Source organism: Setaria italica, chromosome V, assembly GCF_000263155.2.
Source record: "Setaria italica strain Yugu1 chromosome V, Setaria_italica_v2.0, whole genome shotgun sequence".
Lineage (NCBI taxonomy): Eukaryota > Viridiplantae > Streptophyta > Magnoliopsida > Poales > Poaceae > Setaria > Setaria italica.
Window position 1 is genome coordinate 32,904,873 of NC_028454.1, and position 23,630 is coordinate 32,928,502.

General features: G+C 42.9%; 1 protein-coding gene across 2 annotated transcripts; it reads right to left on the minus strand.

The window, feature by feature from the left end:
* Positions 1–1,613: 1,613 nt before the first annotated feature.
* On the minus strand, positions 1,614–11,716 carry LOC101767740 (serine/threonine-protein kinase EDR1). 2 transcript variants are annotated; one of them, XM_004969455.3, is made up of 17 exons: positions 11,313–11,716; positions 9,579–9,878; positions 8,801–9,004; positions 8,325–8,513; positions 7,951–8,210; positions 7,150–7,233; positions 6,900–6,992; positions 5,850–5,945; positions 4,742–4,837; positions 4,369–4,486; positions 3,992–4,262; positions 3,547–3,670; positions 3,413–3,432; positions 3,120–3,276; positions 2,545–2,833; positions 2,231–2,303; positions 1,614–2,087 (listed from the first exon to the last, which is right to left on the minus strand). In XM_004969455.3, exons 2-17 carry the CDS (start codon positions 9,798–9,800, stop codon positions 2,005–2,007), a joined length of 2,379 nt encoding a protein of 792 aa, XP_004969512.1. In that variant the 5' UTR covers positions 9,801–9,878; positions 11,313–11,716; the 3' UTR covers positions 1,614–2,004. The 2 variants fall into 2 exon arrangements, with proteins under 2 accessions (XP_004969512.1, XP_022682550.1); XM_022826815.1 differs by having other exon boundaries at positions 5,850–5,957.
* Positions 11,717–23,630: the final 11,914 nt, after the last annotated feature.

Here is a 23,630-nt window from a genome sequence, read left to right on the forward strand (position 1 = left end):
AATTGTAATACACGTGATTAGATATAGTTGGATCTAACAGTTTTAGTATTTAATAGTCTTGAAAACACTGTGGCATTTCATTTAATTGAATTAAAAATCTTACAAAACCTCCACTAATCGTAAATCAAAAATGTATATCCTATTTCTTTGGAGTAACATATGAGGCTATTTTTTTTTTTGAAAAGTTTGTATGTATGGGATGTATAATTAGATAAAAAAGAATTCCAGTTCGGTCAACGGTAGGCGACTATATTACGACTTCGTCTACCGATTCGAAAAGCTCGTAGAAGTGATTTCTATAGCCGTTTTCTCTTTTGAAATATAAACGTTCCAATCCGCAAGGAAGCCGACGAATACAAGTGTTCCTGTCCGGCTGTCCATGATTTTCTCTGATCCACCCGGTCCTGGAGCATCTCGCCCGGCTGCTTGCCCTGGCCCTGGGGCCTCGGGGGATCCGTCAACCATCCCTTCTCTATGTGTTTGGTTACGTTGCAGTGGGTCGGAACGAGTTCGATCCACGTCGTCCCGCTTTTGGTTGGAAACATTGTGGATTGGGTTCGTCCCTGATGGGGAATAGACCACACCGACCCGCATTGCTCCCCGTCACGCTTTCTCGCTCCGTCGGGTGCAGGAGAAGGAGGGCGCGCGGGCGGCGGGCGGCAGCCGACGGCCGGCGTAGGAGAGAGGAAGGGAGGGGCGGCGGCGGAGGCTGGTGTTGGGGGAAGGGAGGGAGGGCCGACGGCCAGCGGCTGGTGCAGGAGCAAGGTGGCGCAAGAGAGAGGGAGGAGCGTCGGGCAGCATAGGAGTGAGGGAGGGACGGAGGCGGCCGGGGAGGTTGGGGTGGGGAGGAGGGAGCGGGCAGGGAGGAGGCGGGGGCCAGCGTGGGGAGCGGGACGGCAGGGAGCAGGTCGGCCGGGGAGCGGCCTAGCGGGGAGGAGCATGACGACGCGGGGAGCAGTGTCCAACGCGGGGTTGAGGAAGAAGATAGAGGAATAAAAGAGGATGACAAGTGGGACCCACAACTGACAGGTGGGCCCATTGCTAACAGTGTTGAATGGCATCCATCCCATCCCTCTCAATCCCTTCAACCAAATAAAAAACTAGAACGAACTCATCCCTCTCATCCAAACATAAGATATAGATCGGTTCCAACCCAAACCACATCGTCCCAAAACAAAACACATGCTGTGTTTGCACGGGTCAGAAACTCAGACAGAAGACGGCCCCTTTTGCCTGCTTGTGCGCATCCGTGCTTGTCCACTCCTTTGAAGTTCATGCAGAACTTTTGTGGTTCTATTTTAAGTTACGATCATAAAGATGCCATTCGGATCGGCTGTGATGTTTTCTATACACCAGCGTTTGAGGATTACGCGAACTGATGAGGATCAAAGAACTGCCACCGCAAACTGATGCCAGTGATGCTTCTGTTCAATACCCTCCACCCGTCTTTGACCGACAACTGGACCTGCTGCTCGCTGCTCGCTGCTCGCAAGAATAAGGTATGTGCCGGCTCTGCCGCTCAGCGAAATATTCAAAGTTCAGACCATACCAAAAGCCGCCAAACACAGATATAATAAGATGATCACATCACCTAGTCCGCTGGTCTCATCGCAAAAAAGAACTCCCCAGTTGCTTGTCATTTTCACCAGAATCCTGGACATATTCTTGGAAACTACCGAATGGTTGACCCAGACTCCCGAGGACGTGCAATTATCCAGATTCCAGAACAGGTACGGCATAACAGCAACCAGGCTTGTCCCCGCGACACGCGAGGTGCATTTCTTGGCCAGACATGTTCTTATATAACCGGGGAAACATTTTTTACATTTTGGGAGAAAGGATCGCCGTCATAAAGCAGGAATATAAGACTTCAGTATGAGTAACCTCGCCGGCCCGCAGAGTCGACTGGCTAATTTTTACAGGTTTTATACAAGAAAACGTGTCCACCTCTGCAGGAATCGGGTGGCGTGTGAGCAAAGCAACTTCAGCGGGACAGCTTCCACTTCAGCTGACAGCGTATTCGCAGTCCAGCAAGCGGGTGAGGATCTCCTGGCAGCTCGGCCGATTATCAGGCTCTGCCCAGCAATCTGCAGCAAACAAAAAACATTAGCTGGAATTAAAGGCACGATGGAAGCTTGCCGAGTCAACACAGGCTTCTGATTAATCTGATCTCCACTCAAATCAAAGAAAAAAATATCTAATATCTCTACCATATAGAAAACCATATTACCTGCAATTAACCTGCCGAGAGGTCCTTCAGGAATCTCGAGACGTGATCCTTCATTAGCTACCGCGTAAACTACCTACAATTGCCAATTTCACCTATATCAGTTCACAGCTTTCCCACTAGGATATGTTAACATATAGGAACAAGAATGCATCAGAGGCACTTTATAAGTGGCTTGCAGCTTCGAACCACAAGAACATTGAGGAAAAGCCAATTTGGGGAGAGATCAAAATTCACCGCATGCTTAGTCAACATAAACCTTTAGGAAATTCATTCATGCTGCAACTGTTTCGAGAAAATGGTAAATGAATGCTTACTTGAACTGGAGAGATGCCCTCCCACGGGCGACTCAATGTGCACAGCTCCCACATGATAACACCAAGGCTAAATATATCACATTTCTCTGTGAAAGGTTCATTCCGGATAAGCTCAGGGGCCATCCATTCTGGGGTGCCAGCAGAGGAGTTATCAGTCATAGGACTATCAATCATCACTCGAGATAGACCGAAGTCACATATCTTGACAGTCCAATGCTTGTTCACCAGGCAGTTTGCACTTTTGAGATCCCTGTGAACTATCTTCATGCGGTGTATGCACATCAATCCCCTAAAAAGACACCATTTCTTTCAGATCAGCAATTCATATAAAAAGGAACTGCAAAAGATTAAAATCCAAGAGACAAAAGAATTGCATCAAATACAGTTCTGTTAAAAGACTCAGAATATTTTTTAAAGGTCAAATTGCTCAGGAACATTGGTCACTGGAGAGTTGTGTCAATTGAAAAAACAGCATGCATCGTGTTGTAAAAATGTTGCCCCAGGCCCAATATATCATCCTCATATTGGATGTTATTTACCAATTCGTACATGTCAGCAGTGGTAACTGAGCTTACCTGCATATATCTCGAATAATTTTCAACCTCCTACGCCAACTGAGCTTCTTTTTCTGACCACTCATATGGATGAGATAGTACAGTGATCCCATCTCCATATATTCAGTAACCATTGACAGGTGTGGAGGCGTAATGCATGCACCAAGAAACAATATAACTACATAGCAAAAAAGGAAATATATATTGGTTAGAATGCAACCTTACAAAACATATGACAGTTTTTGGTATCTAGTTCAGAGCATATGAGAATTGTTCCTGAAACTGTAGTTCACATAAACCAAAAGGGTTATTACCATTCGGGTGTCGTAGCCGACTGAAAGGAAAGAATAAGGTTACCACAGTTAGTGTAAATATAATGAAAAAAAAGAAGGCTACCACAGAAAAAATAGGAAAAGAAAAGAAACGAAACAAAGAGTACTTCTGGTACCTCAGGATGTATATCTCATTGCAAAAATCTTCCATATTTTCAGTTGTTAGATCTTGTTCTAGAAACACTTTGATGGCAACATCGGTTCCGTTCCATATACCACGGAAAACCTCTCCAAAGAATCCTGATGAATCATTTCCGTAAAAAGTTAGCTCGGAAAGCTATAAATCAGGACCAAAAAATGCCAAAAGAAATCAGAAAAAGAATAGTATCATTTCCATAATGCAAGCAGAAGAATGCAATACGAAATAACATCAAATATGCAAGCATAGTGAAGGACATAGTAAAAAGAGAGTACACCATAACAGAAGCAGCAAACATGCTTTACAGCATAGTGAAGAACTCAGCAACACAAGAATATGAGAGTTGCATTTTAGTGAGCATGTATGCTATAAGGGTACTGTGACTTCAGTAATTATGCCCGAGGAAATTCAAGATTACTTACCTATTCCAACCCGTGTGCCAATGGTTATCTCGGAGAAATCTATGTTCCATTCCTCAAAAGGCAATAACGGCTTATTAAGAAATGGAGAGCTCTGGAATACTTTGTTCCATGCCAGTGCCATCTTCTCTTTACTCATAAAATCGTCATTCTTTTCAGTAACTTGACCCCTATATTCATGTGGCGACGAAGGTAATGACATGGCCTTCTGAGTAGAACCAGTTCGGTTTCTTGAGCCATTGTCAGTAGCACCGACTCTTCGAGACGCATCATCCTAAAAATGAAAATAAATTTTGAGCCCAAACTGCCGAGATTCTATGCACAAGATATAAAGGACAAATATGGAGAAAATAAAAACAATGCAACTTGTAGAGGTGTACATCATTTGGGCAGTCATTTGCATTGTTTTGGTCCTCCGTAACATATGAGCATGAACCTTCAACATGATCCCTTTGGAGGCGATTTTGCTTTAGTGTTTCATTCATAGCCCGAACTGCCCTGTTAAAGAGTTTAACATATTAAAGATAATGCTTCATGCTCAATAAGGTTATCTAGCCTATCTGCATGTCTCTGTATCAATTAAAACATAATATAATAATCAATGAGGATATCTAGCATCTAGGCTCAGCCATGAGCAAAACATGCCATGAACATTGACATACTTTGAGTGAAAGCAACACATGCCCTAAGCAAATTATGAAAAAGCAGAAAGACATCCCCATTCTCATCAGACAGTTAAAAATGAGAATTTACCTCACAATGTCATCTCCAATCTCAGGTGTGATGCTAATGCTTCTTCGTCTTATTCTTCGAGCATTAGATGTTGAAGTGCCACTAAGACCATCTGATCTACAAGTGCATTCAGTGATTTGTTTAAGAACAAATTTGCAGGCTATTTCACATTTACGAAATGAGTTTTGGCAAAGCAAAGAGACTGCAATAAATTTTGCCATTAACAAGGCTAGAAAAAGAATAAAAATTAGTAGACACCTCAGTAAATGCTAAATCATAAAAAAACAACCAGCCCATTTTACGTACATTTTTACTGCAAACTGTGCTCCGCTGTTAAAGTACTCACATAATCAAGTGTCGTATTTGATTGGCAAATAGGTGAGACTGGAGGTTTCATGTATTCTATAAAGCATGAAACATTCTCACAAAAAACAGGAAGAAGGCTTACTCATCCATCTGATCAATGCTACTAGCTACAAATGCCAGAACTTCTTGCTATGGCATTCTTAGCTGCAGTAATAGTTGAGAAAAGGATGAAAGGAAACACACCAAAACTGGTTTATGAACAATTCATCTATCAATATTTCTGAATTAATGTAGATGGTTTTCTTGACCAAAACCTAAAGAGTGATTCAAAATGTAGTCCAGATGGCTCAAACTTTATTACGTAATCCAAGTGCAAACCAAGAACTTCTACACTTGTCAAGCTACGAGTTTACACAGATCAGTCTTCTGATTGTTAGAATAGAGAAAACAAACCACATGCTTAGAGCCATTCGAACATTAATTTACATTATAACTTCAAATATACCAAGTCTTGTCATCTAAGCATATGAAGTACAAAGTGAAATATGTTATATTGTAACAGTTTTAAAATTGCTGTGAGCTAGAAATATGACAAACGAGCAGGTCGCACGATTCGAGCATATTCCAGCCAACGAAATAGAATAGGAAAAGTAATTTGGCTTCCCAACACAATTTTGTGCAGCTCAGTTGTCAAAATAGTACAGTTACCAATAGCTAGGGAATAAAACAAAAATGAACAAATGATTCACACCAGACCACTAAACCGACCTAAAGAATCAACAACGTAAAACTTCAGCTTGCCAAAATAGCACAAGTAGCAAACCTTGATGCAGATCCACTTTCTGTGTATTCTTGAAATGGTTGCTTCTCACCGCCAAGTATAGATCTTCCCCTTGCTCTCATTAATGGATGCTCCGGACTGGAAAAGGAAATGAAAAGGAAAAACTAATAAAAACACAGGTACCTCTGGTTTCAAGACAACGAAACAAAAGTGTTATAAATATCATGCAAGTCACCACTCAGAGTAATAGATCAAAATAGGTGTAAATGGAGAAAAAGATGCAAACCACAGTCACGAAACAACCACAATTTATTTCACAATACTCCCCCTAATAACAGAACGGTGGCATTCTGGTCCTCCTAGATATGGGCATGGCATCCAAAACGCAACTTTGACTAGCATATTATATTGCGATATATCTTTGAAACTTAATAAAATTAGGGATGCAAGTGGATTGGCCCAGACCAACATATTGACTGACTTTTCATTCCATAGTGGTGTGTGTGTGTGTGTGTGTTGTAAGGGTTCTTATCCCTTTTTTCTTCTTAATATAATGCTACGCAGCTCTCCTGCGTGTTCGAGAGAAAAAAAAACATAGACCGACTTCATTTGGTCTGTTGCAACATGCACAAAACAAACTAGAAATAGCGTAAAAGTGCATTCCTAAATCCTAACCTAATGGCATGGGTTTTGAGAGTTGCGTATCATTGCATTAATATATAAGGAAACGAAAGCGTACAATACACATAGTAATTTTCATGTGAAGATCATGTATGTCAAAGTTCCAACAGTTTTGATGGCACAAGTTCTTGGACTGCTAATGTTAAGTTTGATGATATCAATAGTGACATTTTCATGAAGGACAAAATCAGATATTTGAAGATCAACCAAGAAAAACACATGTCGCGCACTTCCGCCTCCATAAGGAATCTTGCGCACCTATAATAAGGGATACTACCTAGAACTGTACTTCCAACCATAATTTACCATGCTGTTCTCAGATCTCAGAAACAAAGGCTTCACAATAAGAAATAACAACACCACAAAGATAAAAAGAACTGGGACAAAGCGAGTTTAGTGGAAAGTGAAAACCTTGAACTAGCACCACGGGATTCTTCAGCAACTCCTTTCCTTTGGCTGCGCCTCCAAAAGGCATTTGCTATATTTGGTTCACTGCATGACGTGCTGGTTTAAAGAACAGACAACTTCTTAACAAATGTAATGAACAAGGAAGTCCAAATTATAGACGCAGGCACCATATCGTAGGATAAATTTCATCTAATTATGATAAAACAAACAAGCTTTTCAATAAGCTAGCTGTGAAATTATGTTTTATTGTTACCTTAATTTTCCCTCTGAAAATGTTCTTGATCTCAACATCATATTACGCAATGAGCGTCCAGATAGATTTGATGAAGATTCAATTCTGCACTGAGATGGAGAAGAAATGTTCTTATCGTGCACATAATCAAGACAGTGTCTAAGTTTAAATAAATTTGCATAAGGATTGTAAATTGAACTGAAAAGGTATGAATAACTACAGCTGCCAGGGACCACCTTGCAACAATAACATGCTCTATATTATATTCCCTTCACGCCACTAAAAATCTCATGTTCCAGTGTAAGATTCACTTCAATAATGTTTCTTCCGGACGCTAAACTAGTGTTTGAGAACTTAAGTACCTATGTATATTAGTTATAGTACCTTTTGTTCCAAAAAATATGGTGCAATAATTCTCAGTTTACTCTCATTTCCTCATTATTATGTTTATAATTGCCCATAATAAATTATGTGTTAAGAGACACTACCCAACAATACAAGCCATGATGAAAACCACTCTAAAGTATAATCAATGTTCTGTATAGCGAAACCCTATGTTCCTGGGTTTTTTTTTTTTTGCAGGTTCAAGATAGGAGTTCGACCTTATTTGACCTTTTCCTTTAAATTATTGAAATATGTTTAACACACAATAAATCAATATGCAAGTTAATATCATAAAGGACCAGCAGAATTATATCCAAAAAAATTTCTAACAAGTAACTATTAGATATCCCAATGAACAGCAACACATATATTACAGTATAGGAATAGACAGTGCCAGAATCACATAAATGAGAGGACATATTTAATACATAAGCATACCCTTCAGCTTCAACTTTATCAGACAATCCATAAAGAGGGCTGTTAGGCTCAAGAGGAGAATCACACGAATCATTTTCAGCTGAGTCGCTTTCACCCGCAGCAGAGATATGTGATATAAAGATAGCCTTAGCTGAAAAAGGAATCAACTGGCCTGGAAATCGCATAAGATCAACTAGCAGCTCCATAGAGTTCAGTGAAACTACCACAGACATATGTTTGTAAGAGTCCACAAATCCAACAGCACCATCATCAGGTAGACCCTATGAGAGACATATTTAAGTATTTTGAACTTATATTTTATCACAAAAACATATGGAAAATGAAGCACAAATTAGCAAAAAGAAATGAAAACGAAGACTAACTTGTAGACATACCACTACAAGTTTACTCTCAAGGCCAACAGCATCTGCAAGAACTTTAAATAGAATAGCTCGGGGTCGGCATGACCCATGTCTTATCTGCCCTAGAAGTTGTGGTCCTTTATTTCCAAAGAAATGGGTATCTTCAGTCGAGCCTCTTGCTGGACTAGAATCAACATTTTGTCTCTTGAAGCAGTCAAAAACCTATTATGGGAACAGTAAGCTAAGTGTCACACATGAAACGAATTTACACTGATGCTTACTAACTCTAACATCATTTCGGTACGGATGCACTTGATGATGCAAGGACTTGCCCATGGAAAAAAATTTATAACTTTTAACACGATTACACCATTCAGTTCTAAATGCCCTTAGGCATCAAAGGTACCTAAAGTTGTTATGATGAACTCATAATCATGAAACTGAGCTCCAAAAATAAGGAATTACACACGGGAAGACAGAATTGCATGCAACACTCTGCAAAAACTTACCAAACCTGCTATTTTCTTTATCACCAATGCTGGGCTAGAGTTTAACCCTTTCACAAGTGCAGCACTAAGCTGCTTCAACATGAAAACCTTCTTATCCCTCTCGGTGTCTACAATAATTATGTCAGCCTTAAGCCCATCCGCTTCAAGAGCTTGCAGGTCATCTAGTGACGGAATGTTTGGGAAAGTCTCCTTCAACTTTTTATCCTGCATGAATGGACAAGTCAACAGCATAACAATGGAGAAATTGAAAATACCACACTCATAAAGAATTGAAACAAAGGAAACTTCCACTAAAAAGTTGTCTTTTTCTTTAGAGTAACTAAAAATCATTGTATTGATCAAATTGTAAAGAGAACTAAACCAAAATATTATGCAGGTCAACCACCTCCAGGAAACTTTTTTGTGAGCATGATGCCCATTAGTTGCTAAGCCTTGGATGCTTTCTGTTCAGTGATCTGTGTATCGGTTGCTTAAGCTTTTAGGCGTGTTCAGTTTATGCTTGCGTTGTTTTGTCAGATGGTAACCCCTGCTTAAAACTGGTGTCTCTATGAACCTTTATATGCTTTCTATGAAAGTTTTGAAAAAATATATATATTAAGCACTGAAATCTAGGTTCTATTACTACCTGATGTGCAGGAACTTAAGTTTCATTTTCTTATTGAATAAAGACATGGATAAAGAGTGATTGGCATAATGTTGCAAACAGCTATAAAGAAAACTAGCATGACTACTGAAATTGTCTCCAGAAAAAAAAACTTAGCTAAAGAGTAATCCTCACCGGGATGATTGAGTAGAAACCATTCGGGATTAACCCTGAGTAAGATCCTTGGGACCACAGTAATTGAGAAGCCTTCCAGGATGAGGTCCTTAGATTACCCAAAACATCCTGTTTCCTCGATATGGAAGCAGACTCTATTTTCTCCAAAAAGTCTGGGGGCCACCAACTAGGTTCACTTGAACTAGCTTCAGATTGCCCGGAACTAGTTGGTGTTTCATCCATTTCTCAGACAGTGAAGCTCCTTAAACCCAACCTATGGGAACCATATTCAATAGGACCACTGACCAATTTAGCTCATATCTGTGCAAGAGGAAGATGTTAATTAGAAAATAAGAAACAACACTAAAAAACTTCACATAAAGAAGTTTCTGTGGAGTCCAAAGCTTTTGTTACAACAATATTTGCATCGATAATGTTCCATTCTCTTTAAGATACTAAAATTTTATAGACAATGCAACTACAACAAAAAAAAGTAAGGGATTTAATGTAATTCAATTCAGGATTGACATAACACAATTCTAAATTCGTCTACTAATGAAGCTAATAATGCAAAGCAAAGAAAAAAAACTCTAAAGTGTGATAGACTTTTTGAAAGTTCAGTGTTACATGCAAACTTCATAATCTGATTCAACTGCTTTTAACCTTTTTTTCTCAAAACCCACAACCACTTGATTGCAACATCTAACTGAAAAGCGTTAGAACATGTGACTACTTGAGCACTCCCAAGAGAGAGGGAAACTTTTTATCATTGACTAAAGCTTATTTAGCAGCCTACAGTGAAGGGTTAGCAAGTTGGATCACATTGTTTCTTCATCAGCTGATGTGCATCCTGATGTCATTTAGATCCAAAACGGACACCCAACTAGAAATTTCATCACATGAAAGTTTGCCATATGGACTCTTTTCTTCGCTATACAACAAAATTCCACTGTAATAAAAGCCTGCAGGACGAATAGCTGATTTGCAACAGGATATCACCAACAAATCCATTCAGTCACTGTTATCCCATAGATTCCTAGTACACTATAAGGGAATTGGGTACTGTTCATTTTGTCAAAACATGGAGTCAATTTTAAGGCATCTTTGACCGGGGACTATCTGTGGAATGTGTGCAATTGGTGCATAACGCCATGCATTCTGTGATCTAGATCCAGCCTCGTATTTACCTGAATTCAGCACCACAATAAAAACTCCAACAAACAAACAAACAAAAGTCTCACTGTGACTCACTAGTCACCACCTCGACATGACATACATTAACCACTATATGGTCCAGAATTTCAAAGACTACGATGCAATGGAGCAAAAGTGCAAAACACTACAACTACATCAGCAACTTCGCTTCCGAAGGCATTTCTGGCCAGAATGGGCAGAATCGGGCCAGATGCACCCAGGGCCAGGGGCGGACTTAGCGTGGAGCGAGCAATTTAAATTGAACACGCAAAAGTTCTCGAAAACAAACTGCACCCGCACCTTAATTGGGTATGGTATCTAGAACTAGAAGTCCTATCTCCTACGGTATCAACCAATGTCGATCTCGCAAGCTGAAGGAGACGAAGAGACTGGCTGAATCACGAGAGGATGGATAAGAGACTAGCAGCGTGCCGCGCACCACGCCGCACGCAAATTCACAGCCGACCGAACCGAGAGAACGAGAGATTTGGATCAGAATTGAGAGCGGAACCTGCTCCCAGAGAGACAGGGCAACACACCAAGCAAGCCAGGATCACTCACCAACAGCGAGCAGAAACCCCAGTTCAGGTCCGGACGGATCTCCGCTCCGCTAGCCGCAGCACGAGAGCGGAAGCGGCGGACTGCGGAGCGGGCGGGCGGAGGATCCGGCGGCGGCCGTGCTCGGCCGCGGCGCTCCGCGCGCGGAGGAGGAGGAGCGGGTACTGGGAGGCCGGTCGCAGGAGCCACGCTTCGCCGGGAGAGGAAGGTGACAGCGGGAGGAGAACAGCGAAGCGAGAGCGGGCGAGGTGGGGAGGAGGCGCCGAGGCGGGTGGGAAGATTACTGCCAGTAAAGTACGGTTCCAGCTGTGGGGAGGCGTCGGTACGCGCTGGGGCTGCAGCCTGCAGGACGGAGGGAGGTAGAGGGAGGAGCAGTGAGGCGGAGGAACCGTGGTGGCCTGGTGCTGGTGGGTCCGTCGTCTCCTCTGGGTCTATCCGTTCTCGTCTCCTCTACCACGAGCACGAGGTGTTTTTAGGATAGCTTGTTGTGCGCGTCTTGTGTTTTTTTCTTTTTTAAAAAAGAAACTATTGTGCTTTTCAGCACAAGCAAAGTTGCCGAAAAATGATTTTATTAATTAAAATGTTTCATGGAATAGCATATAACGTGTTAATCGTTTGTATTTGTGCATAAATATTTTGACGTTAAGTTCATTAGAGAAGTCAAATTCATAAGAGCTATCGATGAGAGCCGATCTTATTTTGTATTACTAGAAAAATGATCTTCAATTTATTATTTTATATTGTTGCTTTTGAAGTTGGTCTATGCAGACCCTATATTAAATATCTTTGTTTATGACATAAAGTTCAAATATCATGCTTGAATTTTTAGTTAACTATTCTTTTCTCGGTAGAATGGCGGGTCACGTGCTCATATGGTGACTTTGTTAATCTATGTATCTCTAAAAATGTTAGTAGAAAGTAGGATATGCTTGCATATAGTCATGGCAGTGAGTATGTGTATGTATGTGCGAGCGTCTACGCCTATATTTTACAAAAATTAAATAGCTCTTTGCCTTTTTTATAAAAAAATACTATATTTTACAAAAATTAAATAGCTCCTTGTCTTTTTTATAAAAAAATACTATACAGATGCTGACGTTATCTTGGATAAGCTAAATGATCTTTAAGATATATAGATTTAATGATCTTTAAGATATATAGATTTTCATATTTTTAGACCTGTTTGGCATGGCTCCAACTTTAGGTGGAGCTGCTCCACTCCAGAACTCCAGGTGGAGCCAGCTCTGGGTGGAGTTGGAACTGTTTGATGGAGGTGTTTGGATGGGAGGGTACCTTCAGCTCCAAAAAAACAACTTTTAGGATGAATTGCCATTGTTACCCCCAACTCACGTCCCCACGTGTCATCATCTCCACCCTATCTTCTTCTTCATCAGAATGCCGATTGCGCTTGAACCCAGTGTAGCTTCGCACGGGACGTGGCGGTGCTAGCCGGTTGCGAGTAGGATGGGGCTGTGGCGGCGCGGGTCAACGGCACAGCGGCGGCCAGCATGGGTCGCACCTCGCTCCCAGCGGTTGTAGGCGACCAAGCGGTGGCGCATGGTCGGGTCTCGAGGCTAGTGCTTGGCCATCGCGGGGGGGATGGAGAGGGGCGAGAGCACGGCAAGGTGAGCTCTCGTTTGGACCCGGTGGAACTTCATCGACGAAGTGGAGGGAGCGAGCTCAGGGCAGCGCACCAACGAGCTTGGGGCGGGAGGCGTCGGGCGGCGGAGCGACGAGCTTGGGGCGGGCGGCGGAGCGACGAGCTTGGGGCGCGTGGCGTCGGGTTGGGGCACGACGAGCCCGGCGCGGGCGGCGTCAGGCAGCTGGATCTGGGTGGCGTCATGGGTCCGGCTAGGGCCGGGGAAGAGGTGGCGGGGGTGGCCGATCTTATTTTGTATTACTAGAAAAATTATCTTCAATTTATTATTTTATATTGTTGCTTTTGAAGTTGGTCTATGTATCTTAAATGTTGTTTATGACATAAAGTTCAAATATCTCTACATAGTGCTTGAATTTTTAGTAACTATTTTTTTCTTTTCTTGGTAGAATGGCGGGTGACATGTCCATTGATAACGAATCGTCTATGGTGACTTTGTTAATCTATGCATCATTGAAAAATGTTAGTAGAAAGTAGGATATGCTTGCATATAGTCATTGGAGTGAGTATGTGTATGTGTATACGAGCATCTATGCCTATGTTTTACAAAAATTAAATAGCTCTTTGCTTTTTTATAAAAAAAAATACTATACAGATGCAGACGTTATGTTGGATAAGCTAAATGATTTTTAAGATATATAGATTTTCATATTTTTATTGTAGGACATGCCGGGCGCTACATGTTATATTGAATATGTTAAATGCCCTTTATGACATATATGATGGTTCGGCATTTCTTTATCGTTGCTTTTACAGATAATTCATTCATGTCTAGTATGGATGTGTGTTATATTGGATATGCTAAATGTCATCCAGCATATATGAATGTTTAAACATGTCTTTACTTTTATTATTGTTGCTTTCAAATACGTTATATTTTATATGCTAAATGTCCTTTAAGATGTACTAGATAGTTAGACATTTATTTATCATCATCATCATTATTGCTTTTATAGACAATCTATTCATACCTATTGCTGATGTATACATGGCTACCTAGTGCCTTGAGGAGGCTTAGAATTCGTAATCCTTGTGTCTAACTCACAAAACCATGTGCAGTATCATACTTCACCACATTTTCGTTCCACCAGGCTTACAACCTAGCATTGCATAGTTACAATCTACCATGCACCTAACCTCATCTAAAATGGTCACTAAGTCCCATATTCATATGGCATGTGTTCTTTTATCATAAAAAATTTGGAAAAAAAATCCTATTCAATCACAATATTGGGTGACACAAGGTAAGGATAGGTATAAGACTTCCAAGATACCGTAGTACTGAATTTTTGACAAATTTTAAAAACCATGAACGTATTAACAAGCATATCTTATTTTGATTAAAAATTATTAAATCGTTATCATAACTAAAACAAAGGAGATGCAATATGCAATTATGCAAATGTACTGATAAATGAGAACACGGAGTGGATTTTCCACATGTATCTCATAAAGAAGATGAGAATTCAAAGCTGGGCTGATTACCATATCAATTCCATTTATTTTTACGGATGTACGGGAGAAACAAGGGATTCACTATATCATTGTTAGTTTAGTGTTAATACAATAGCAGTAGGGGTTTTCAAAAATATATTAGCGGTTGATCTAGTTAGCCTATTAGTACTCTCTCCACTTAAACTATAAGCTATTTTTTTCATTTCGATACGACAAACATTTCACCAACAATTACTTTATTGATATATAGTTTTATGACACAAAAATGATATCATTATATTCATATTAAAAAATACTTATGGCTAATCAATTTTATGACATAAATAAAAACTTGTATTGGAGTAATTGTTGGTCATAATCTTATCTTAGAAAAATAACGCCTTACAATAAAAACAGAGGGTACATCTAGATTAACTACAAGGCCTAATTGGGTTATTTAAAAAAGTAATGGTTTAGTTTAACGTGCTATTTTGACATGTCCATAGTCGGATCAAACACGGCCGCCGAATTTAGGAGTGTTTGGTTCCACGGACTAAAGTTTAGTCCGTGTTACATCGAATATTCGGATGCTAATTAGGAGGACTAAATATGAGTTAATTATAAAACTAATTACACAAATGGAGGAGGCTAATTCGTGATACGAATGTATTAAGCCTAATTAATCCATGATTAGCACATGTTTACTATAGCATCACATTGTCAAATCATTGACTAATTAGGTTTAATAGATTCGTCTCGCGAATTAGACTCCATCTGTGCAATTGATTTATAATTAATTTATATTTAATACTTCTAATTGATAGGACTAAACTTCAGTGGAACCAAACGGGGCTTACATGATCTCGCTTTGCTCTTTGTCGGTGGCGAGTGGCGACGATCATTTGCCTACGTGTTCACCTAGCTATAGCCTAGAGCTAGCTCGGGTGGAAGCCACTTGAACACGAACTTTTGGCGCGGGTCGCTGAGTCATCTGTCATCTTTTTTTTTTTTTTGAATAGGAGTCATCTGTCATCTGACCCGATGCATGGGAGCCATCATGCCAGCCTCCGTCAAGCATGCAAATGGTCAGCATCCACCAGTAGCACGATCGTACCATCTCTCACACCGTACCAATTCACGAAGAATTCATTGCGCGGAAACGAGCGTGCGTGTCCGTTTGACAAGCAAGGTGCATGGCGCTGCTGCCACCCAACACCAACAGGCAACATCAGCAGCAATATACTACTAGTACAGCCCTCCCGTGTTGACTGACCCGATCGGCGATCGATCCGTGAATTCATCGGTCACGGACAGGCAGACAGACAGCTCGCCCGATCCCGCAGACGCGTCGGTCTCACATGCGCCCTCTGCCACCCTCGGCCCGCCATTTGTGGCCGGACAGACAGGGCGAACAGATCGAGCTCGCCCCGGCCACCGTGGCGTCCGGACACCGAAGCGATTTAGCTGGGGTCATGGCGTCGGCGTGTCGTGTCGAGCCCCGCTTCGCTCGGGGCGCACGGGCAAGCGCGTGGATCGCGGGTCCCCCGGGTTGAAGTCCAGGCGGGGCGGGCCTTGACGGGGCGCGGGCCGCGCGGCGTTGTTACCAGCTTTGCGCCGCGCGGCCGCGGTGCCCCCGCGCCGCGCGCTCGCGCGTGTGGTGGTCTGCCGGATCGGATGATGATGGAACAGAAAGCGGAGCAGCGAGCAGGGGGGATCTGAGAGTATCTGACCCATGACTCCATGAGGCCATGACCCGTCCTCATCTATACGGGATACGGCGGCCATATCCTCGCTCTTCCTCCTTGTGAGTTGTGATCCATCGCTCGCTGGTCTTTCGCTGGTTCCCTCGCTTTCGTCCGGCTTCCTCACCGGCGGTCACGTGCGGACTGACGCGGACGCGGGGTCGCTCGGGGTGGCCGGGTGGGTGATGCCGTGCGGTGCGGGACTCCGGGGCCGGGGGTGCAAGGCGTGCGGGCGCGGTCTCCGGTTGCGTCGGGTGGGAGTGGAACTGTCGGTGTGACTTCTGAGGTGGAAAGGGTGGACGCGCTGCGTGCCCGCCTGCCCGGGGTGTGGGCGCGAGCCGAGCTGCCGAACAGCCGAAGGCCACGCCCCACGTGCGCGCGCGGTCGTTCCTTTCCTTTGATCCTTTCCCTTTCCGTTTGGACGAGCCGGCCGGCGGCAAATGGTGCGCAGCGACTTATTCCGTGATTCGCAACTCGCAAGGCTAGCTCAGGATTGGGAGATACTTGGACTGACCGAATATGATATGATCTGTCTCAACTGAAAGCTGGCTGGCTGACTGGGAAAATCAGCTTTTTCCGGAAAAAATTGTGGCTCGGAGCCTGTGAACTAGTAGGAGACTGGGACCTACTCCGTACGCAAGATCCGTGGTTCCCTCCCTCCAGAGATCATGTTCGCGCTCCAGTGTCCAGAGGTCACCAAAGAGGCAAAAGAGTCTGGTTTGCAAGTTGTGAGTCCTTTCGAACACCAACCATTGAATTGCAATCGCAATAAACAGACAAATCACCTGCTTCTGGGGTTGCCAACTGTAAATCTTGTACCTCCCCTCATCATCTTAAATTAAGGAATCATACGGACCATCTTGTCTTGTACGTTCAGTACTTCGCGTACCTCACACTAAATTAAGGGAACGATGAGCCATGTGTTTTTTTTCAAGGCGCAACGATGAGAGCCTCTGATACTAGTAAGGTCTCACACTCTTTTGCAGTGACTCCAATCATGTAATCGCGATGTGGCGTAGGACCCGGGGCCCTCGTGACTCTCGTGAGGAGACACCGTGTTTAAGCTGGCATTCATTCCGTTCAACGCCCCGGGATGCCTGCCAGTGCCGAGGTATATACTCGGCTCGATCGGTTGGCCTTGGCCCTGCCACTTTTGTTGTATAAAAATAAATCCTAGTAGTTGAGGTCTTGAGGCATGTCACACCAAATACAAATGTCTCGTGTTGTTGCCTTGTTGGCATCGAACGTTGAACAAACAATCAAGCATGGGCACCGTGCGCCTGTCTTCATTTCTTTCTCTCTCCTTTTCTGATCGAATGGCTCCACGCATCTTGGGCTGAGTTCGATCACCCGGACAGCTGGATCTTAACGTGTCGACCCATATATGCCAACATGCTCCTGTTGTCTCGCTACCTCAAGGACATTTGATCCGCCTTATCTAATTGCAAATTGTAGCACCAGGCCGGTTGGTTTCACCTTGCAAGGTGACGTCGCGGTAGGTAACCAACGCGATGCTTCCCAACAAGCATGAGCAATAATTTCCTGATCGGAGCTTTTGATTTTTGATGAATAAGGAAGAGTAACTCGAGACTGAAGTGACAGAGGACGATCGAGTATGCTTTGCTGGTTGCATGGCCAGTCCGCCACGGAGACTCTCTTCAGATAGCACCAGCAACCGGGGCGTTTTCCCTGTCTCCGATCGACACGTGCCCAGTGGATCCCGGGATCCTCGTCGGCGCGTTGCGCGTGCCGCGTGCGGTACCATCCGGCGGGACAACCTGCCGGCTGCCGGCAACGAGGGCCGGCGGGTCCTCGCGCAAAGCTGGCAGCAACAGGATTATTCGCGCGGCAGCAGCCGTGCCGTGGCGTACGTGCTGCGGTGACGCGAACGGGGATCCGTGGTCGGTCCGCCGTGCCGTGCGCTAGCTAAAACCCACCGCTCCACCAGCCTGTTTGGACTTCGGAGACCACGGGGATGGCAGCATGGCCGGCACGCCCGTTCTCGTGCAGTTGCCGTGGCCGCGGGAGTGTCGCGCGTAACGTGTTTGTTTCATGTCACATCGTATATTTGATTTTAATTAGAATTATTAAATATAGATTTATTATAAAACTAATTGCAGAAGCTCTTCTAATTAATAGATTAGCTCAGAATTTCTACAATTAATTTTATAATTAGCTTATATTTAGTTCTTCTAGTATTCGAACATTCGATGTGGCAAGAGCTAAACTTTAGCTAAGGATCCAAACACATCCTAATCAGCGCCACCGTTCTTCCTCTAACGGCAGGGCGATGCGAATGCGGTTTTGTGATGACCGTGCCCGGTTCGGCAGATAGACGTTGTTGGCGAATTTAGCAGAAAGTACGTATCGGCCTACTGTAGTACTGCTACTGCTGCTACTATGCCAGGTGTTATTGCAGATGCAGGCCGAATTGGACCAGCTCCCAGCTGCACCACAACGATGATGGTGGACCAACAACGATGCACGCGCCTTGATCGATTTAGTTTAGTGGTCTCTTCTGCGGCCCAGTACGGTCCAGCTAGCTCCACGCCTGCTCTACGTAGTTCTTGTTTGTGGTCTTTCTGCGTGGAAGCCAGCACGTCGCTTCTCCTCGCAACCACTGATTTCACTAGAGTCTGCCGCGCCTCCGGCGCGCTAATGGTGTGATTAGTTGTAATAAAATATATTAGCATCAAGAGTGTGATATGTTTTAGGAAAAAATAAAAATTATGGTACTAATTAGGCAGTTGCATGCACTTATGTTATGTTTAGATCTTTATGTCTTGATGTGACGGAAGAAATTATGGTTTTAATAATGACAATTAATACTTGCATGCGATAGTATAAGCATTAACTTTAAAGAAGTTGCGTAATTCTTCCAATATATTCATCAATGTGAAGGTAGGAAATTGGAATGGAAATCGAATAGCATAACTGTATAGTAATCACAATCACGTTGCCTTTGCTCGTATGGAAAAGTAAATCAGCTGTTATTGAAATAAGTGCTATGGTAACATAGTATATAATTACATAGTAGTGATAGAAGGTGAGCATTAAAGTAAATAAATATATCTAACAACAATGTTTATTGACCAAGTAGACAAACTGGTCGGTAAACATCTCAAGAGTAGACTGCGGATGAGTATTTCTTATGTATGTAAGTGTGATGACGTTCGAAGCAGTAGCATTGCCTATATTTGGAAAAATTGCAAGAGGAAGTGAGTTGCTGTAGTCGGCGAATAGCTCTGCGATCTCAGCGATAAAGTTGCGATGTTGATTTTCTATCTTTTTCAAGCGTTTCATCTGAGTGACACATGTGTCTTCAAAAATTCATGCCCAAGACATAGTTGATTCCTTCTCTTTCTGAATCTTCAATAGGTTGGCGTGGTTGTGATCGACCAAAGTCAATTTCCTTTTGCTTGTGATACTGTGAATGGCATTGTTGTAGGCTAACTCGATTGCTCCATCTATAGTATCTACAAAATCATTGTAGTAAGTTGCTTCCTTATTATGCGGAGGAGGTGTTCGTTGCGTTGACATAATAGTAATGGAAGCAGTGAAGATAGAATGACTCATATCTCTCACATCTGTTCTAGACACATAAAGACCTAGTTCTTGCGCAATTTGATAAAAAAAATATAACATAGTTATGCGGCATTTAGAGTAATTCTTTAGCTTTCATATTGTAGTAGAGATTTGATGTGTTGTATGACGGAAGAAATGATTTGAACAATGGAAAATTCACTACGCATTTGGTTGCCTACTCCTGTGTAAGGTGGTTACCATTTGGAAAGGTCGTAGTTTGAAGAGATGGAAGTGCATTGCATCTTGGATAGCTATTTATATAAGATAGTCCTAGTTACGAACATCTGTAGGCAAAGGTGGACACGTATGAAGTGCCGTGGTGGCTAATCTTCTTGTCGTGTCATGCAAGTACTATGCATGGAAGTTGTGTTTATGTGTATGTCTGTCTTGTAGCTGTGTGATATCCTTCAATCGACAACATAGTATATGTTAAATTAATTAATTGTAATTATTTATCCTCGGTAGTACGAATTTTTTAATTGAGATCGTCGTGAAGATTAATTAATTGAAGAAAGAATATTGTTATTTGATACGTAACCATGAAGCAATGTTCAAGGGAAATTGGTAATGTTAAATTTTAAATGAAGGTTAAGGTTTAATTAAAAAAAAGTTTATTTTGCGACAATACATGGAACTCGGGCCGTGTTGAATTCGACTCAACTATGAGGTCGCAGTGAAAGTCTCTACATGTTCAAGTTTTATTCATTGGCCCAACTATGAAGTCGCAATAAAAGACTACATATGTGAGTTTTATTCATATTTTTTACCCGCTCTATCTCTAACTTCTGAATTGATCGTCACGAAGGACCTAAGCAAAGTTGGGACGCAGCAACCTTGAGGTGTCTAGTTGAAGCAGCGGCGGAACTACCATGATGTGTCTGTATAGAGCCTGGGGCGCGCCTTTTTCGGGTCAGTTCAGAAGCTACCGAGCGGGACAAGATGCTCACTGCTCTCTTCGCGGCGGAAGCGGCGACGCCTGCCCATATTAAGGGCCTGGTTGCAGGTTTCATGGACTCGGAGAATGATAACATCAGTTCAGAAGCTACCGAGCGGAGCTACCGGAGGCAATAGAAACAACCGCTAAGCTAGCGCAGTCAGCAGACATGCTCAAAATCCTAGCAGACAGGCCTGCAAAGCTGACATGACAGTGTTTGGCAGTAACGGAAATTATTTTTCAATTACAACACACAGGAATAAACATTTCTAAAAAAAACCATCAGGACCTGTTTGGCAACCATGTGTTAAAGTTTAACACCTGTCACATCGGATGTTTGGATACTAATTAGGAGTATTAAATATAGGCTAATTACAAAACTAATTGCACAGATGGAGTGTAATTCATGAGACGAATCTATTAAGCCTAATTAGTCCATGATTTGACAATGTGGTGCTACAGTAACCAATTGCTAATGATGGATTAATTAGGCTTAATAGATTCGTCTCGCGAATTAGCACAGGGTTCTGCAATTAGTTTTATAATTAGCTCATGTTTAGTTCTCCTAATTAACATCCGAACATCCGATGTGACACTGTTAAAGTTTAACACCTCGTAATTCTGACCGAACGAAGAATGGTAACATCGATTTTGATTTGATAGTTATTTTATGAAACGACAACCTTTAGCCATCAGAACTGAATCTTCGCGGCTCTTGTGCTCAAATTCTGTATGTTTTCACGAACTGATTTGCACCAGTTTGGAGACTTCTGCGAATAGCCTACCCCTTTTTAGATGGCTTTGTTGTTGCAAGCAATATACTCAGCATGATCAGGACTTGAAAATGACCGTCACAGTTGATGAAAAAGGAGAAAAGCACTTAAGCTGAAGCCCAAAAGGTTGCCCTCTATCCCAGGATGTTATCAGTTATGACTCACGAGGGATGCAAGTGCGTTGACCCAGACTGACAAATTGACATATTGCCACTTTCTAGTTTATTTGGTTTATAACTTTGTTCACAAAATGAGATGCCAAAAAATGCAAAGGTAACAAACTTACATTCATGTGTATCCTATGACAGAAAATTCCCCGTAGGTCAATGAGGACAAGGCCACATATATCTCCATCGCCACTCGATTTGCCGCACTACCGCTCGTGTGCCCCTTCACCAAATGATTTGCTCATGTTGCTTTGTTAGATCTAATTGAAATATAATCAAGTTGGATAGTTTCCCTAGTAGACTACTAAACGTTTTAGATGGATTTGCTGGTGCAAGAAGCATGCTCTACATATGACACCACGACTTCGAAAATGGCTGTCACAACTAATAAAACTAATATTCCTGTAGTTGAAGTCGAAAGGTGATTGCTCAGCCAAGACGCTGCTAGTTTCATGGCCCCGGACAGACCCATCAACCCTGTTTGGCTCTTTCAGCGTACTGCAAGTTGAACCAAGTGGTTCCTAAGCAATAACACCTAGAATATATATTCCCATGGAAGGCTAAGATTGTACAAAGTTCTAATCATAACCTCGAAAGTCTGAAACAGCACTAAGACGCACGGCGTGCAAGACCATGGGGACTCGCTCTCATTGACGTGCGGGTCATGTCACAGTGGGGTGAACATGCCAGTGGGACGAGTCCCTCTACAGTTACCTTGATTTTTTTTCTTGGCTAAATGTGCTCATTGTTTTTCTTAGGCCCTGTTTGGGAAGGGGGTGTTAAAGTTTAACACCCCCTTTTTAACAGATTTTAACACTTTTGGCTGCCAAACACAAGTGTTAAAGATGAAGTGTTAAAATTTAACACCTCCCTTTTCATAAACACATGGAGGGGGTGTTAAAATGTGGCAAATGTGTTAAAAGTGGTCCCCCTCTCCCTCTTTTCCCTGGTTGCCCCCCTCTCTCTCTCCTCTTCTCTCTCCCCTATCCGACCGCCAGCGCCTCCTCCTCCCGCATTCCCCTCCCACCCTTTCCGCATCGCATCCTCCACGGCCGCCGCCATCCGCATCGCTTCCTCCTCGCGCGCCGCCGTCTCCTCCCGCAGGCCATCTTCTCCCGCCGGCCATCCATCCCGGCCGCCGCATCTACACCCGCTCGTTCCCCTCCCGCATTTACATCGCTGCTTGCGCGCCCGCCGCCATCTCCATCTCCTTCCGCATCGCTTCCTCCGCGCCCGCCGCCAACCCCTCCCGCCGGCCATCTCCTCCCGCCCGCGTTTTAACAGAAAGCATAGACGAAGTTTTGAGTTGACAATTAAATTGCACAAAGGTCAGCAGGAAGAAGGACCAACCCCCTCTGACTACTCGATTTGCCGCATTACTCTTGTGCCCCTTCATCAAAAATTAATTTGGGCCTGTTGCTTTGTTCAACCATTTTCATTTGAAATCAAGTTGGATACTTCCCCTAATAGCCTAACCTATATAGGTGGATTTGCTGTCAACAAACATGGCTCGAATGATGTTGTACTGCCACATGATTCCAGATAATGAGTCATAATGTAAAGTGGACGCCGGATGGTACTCAGTGAAAGATAGCCTACAAGCTACAGCTTATTGGCTCAGGGGGTGTTTGGGAAACACCCCTAAAGTTTAGGACATATCACATCGGATGTTTGGATACTAATTAGAAGTATTAAATATAGTCTAATTACAAAACTAATTGCACAGATGGAGTCTAATTCGCGAGACGAATCTATTAAGTCTAATTAGTTCATGATTTAATAATGTGGTGCTACAGTAACCAGTTGCTAATGATGGATTAATTAGGCATAATAGATTCGTCTCGCGAATTAGTATAGGGGTTCTGCAGTTAGTTTTATAATTAGCTCATGTTTAGTCCTCCTAATTAGTATCCGAACATCCGATGTGACACTTTTAAAGTTTAGTACCTCGTATCCAAACACCCCCTCAGTCAAGGAGGCCCATTGGTCGCGAATCTGGAACATAAATGCATGATCTTCATAGAGCTAC

Excerpts from the sequence above, each read along its gene's own strand:
- LOC101767740 (XM_022826815.1), bottom strand. The coding sequence starts at position 9,800 with ATGGATGAAACACCAACTAGTTCCGGGCAATCTGAAGCTAGTTCAAGT. Across the intron at positions 9,005-9,578 it reads GTTTCTACTCAATCATCCCG|GATAAAAAGTTGAAGGAGAC; the intron begins GTGAGGATTACT and ends CCATTCATGCAG. Across the intron at positions 4,487-4,741 it reads ATTGGAGATGACATTGTGAG|GGCAGTTCGGGCTATGAATG; the intron begins GTAAATTCTCAT and ends ACTCTTTAACAG.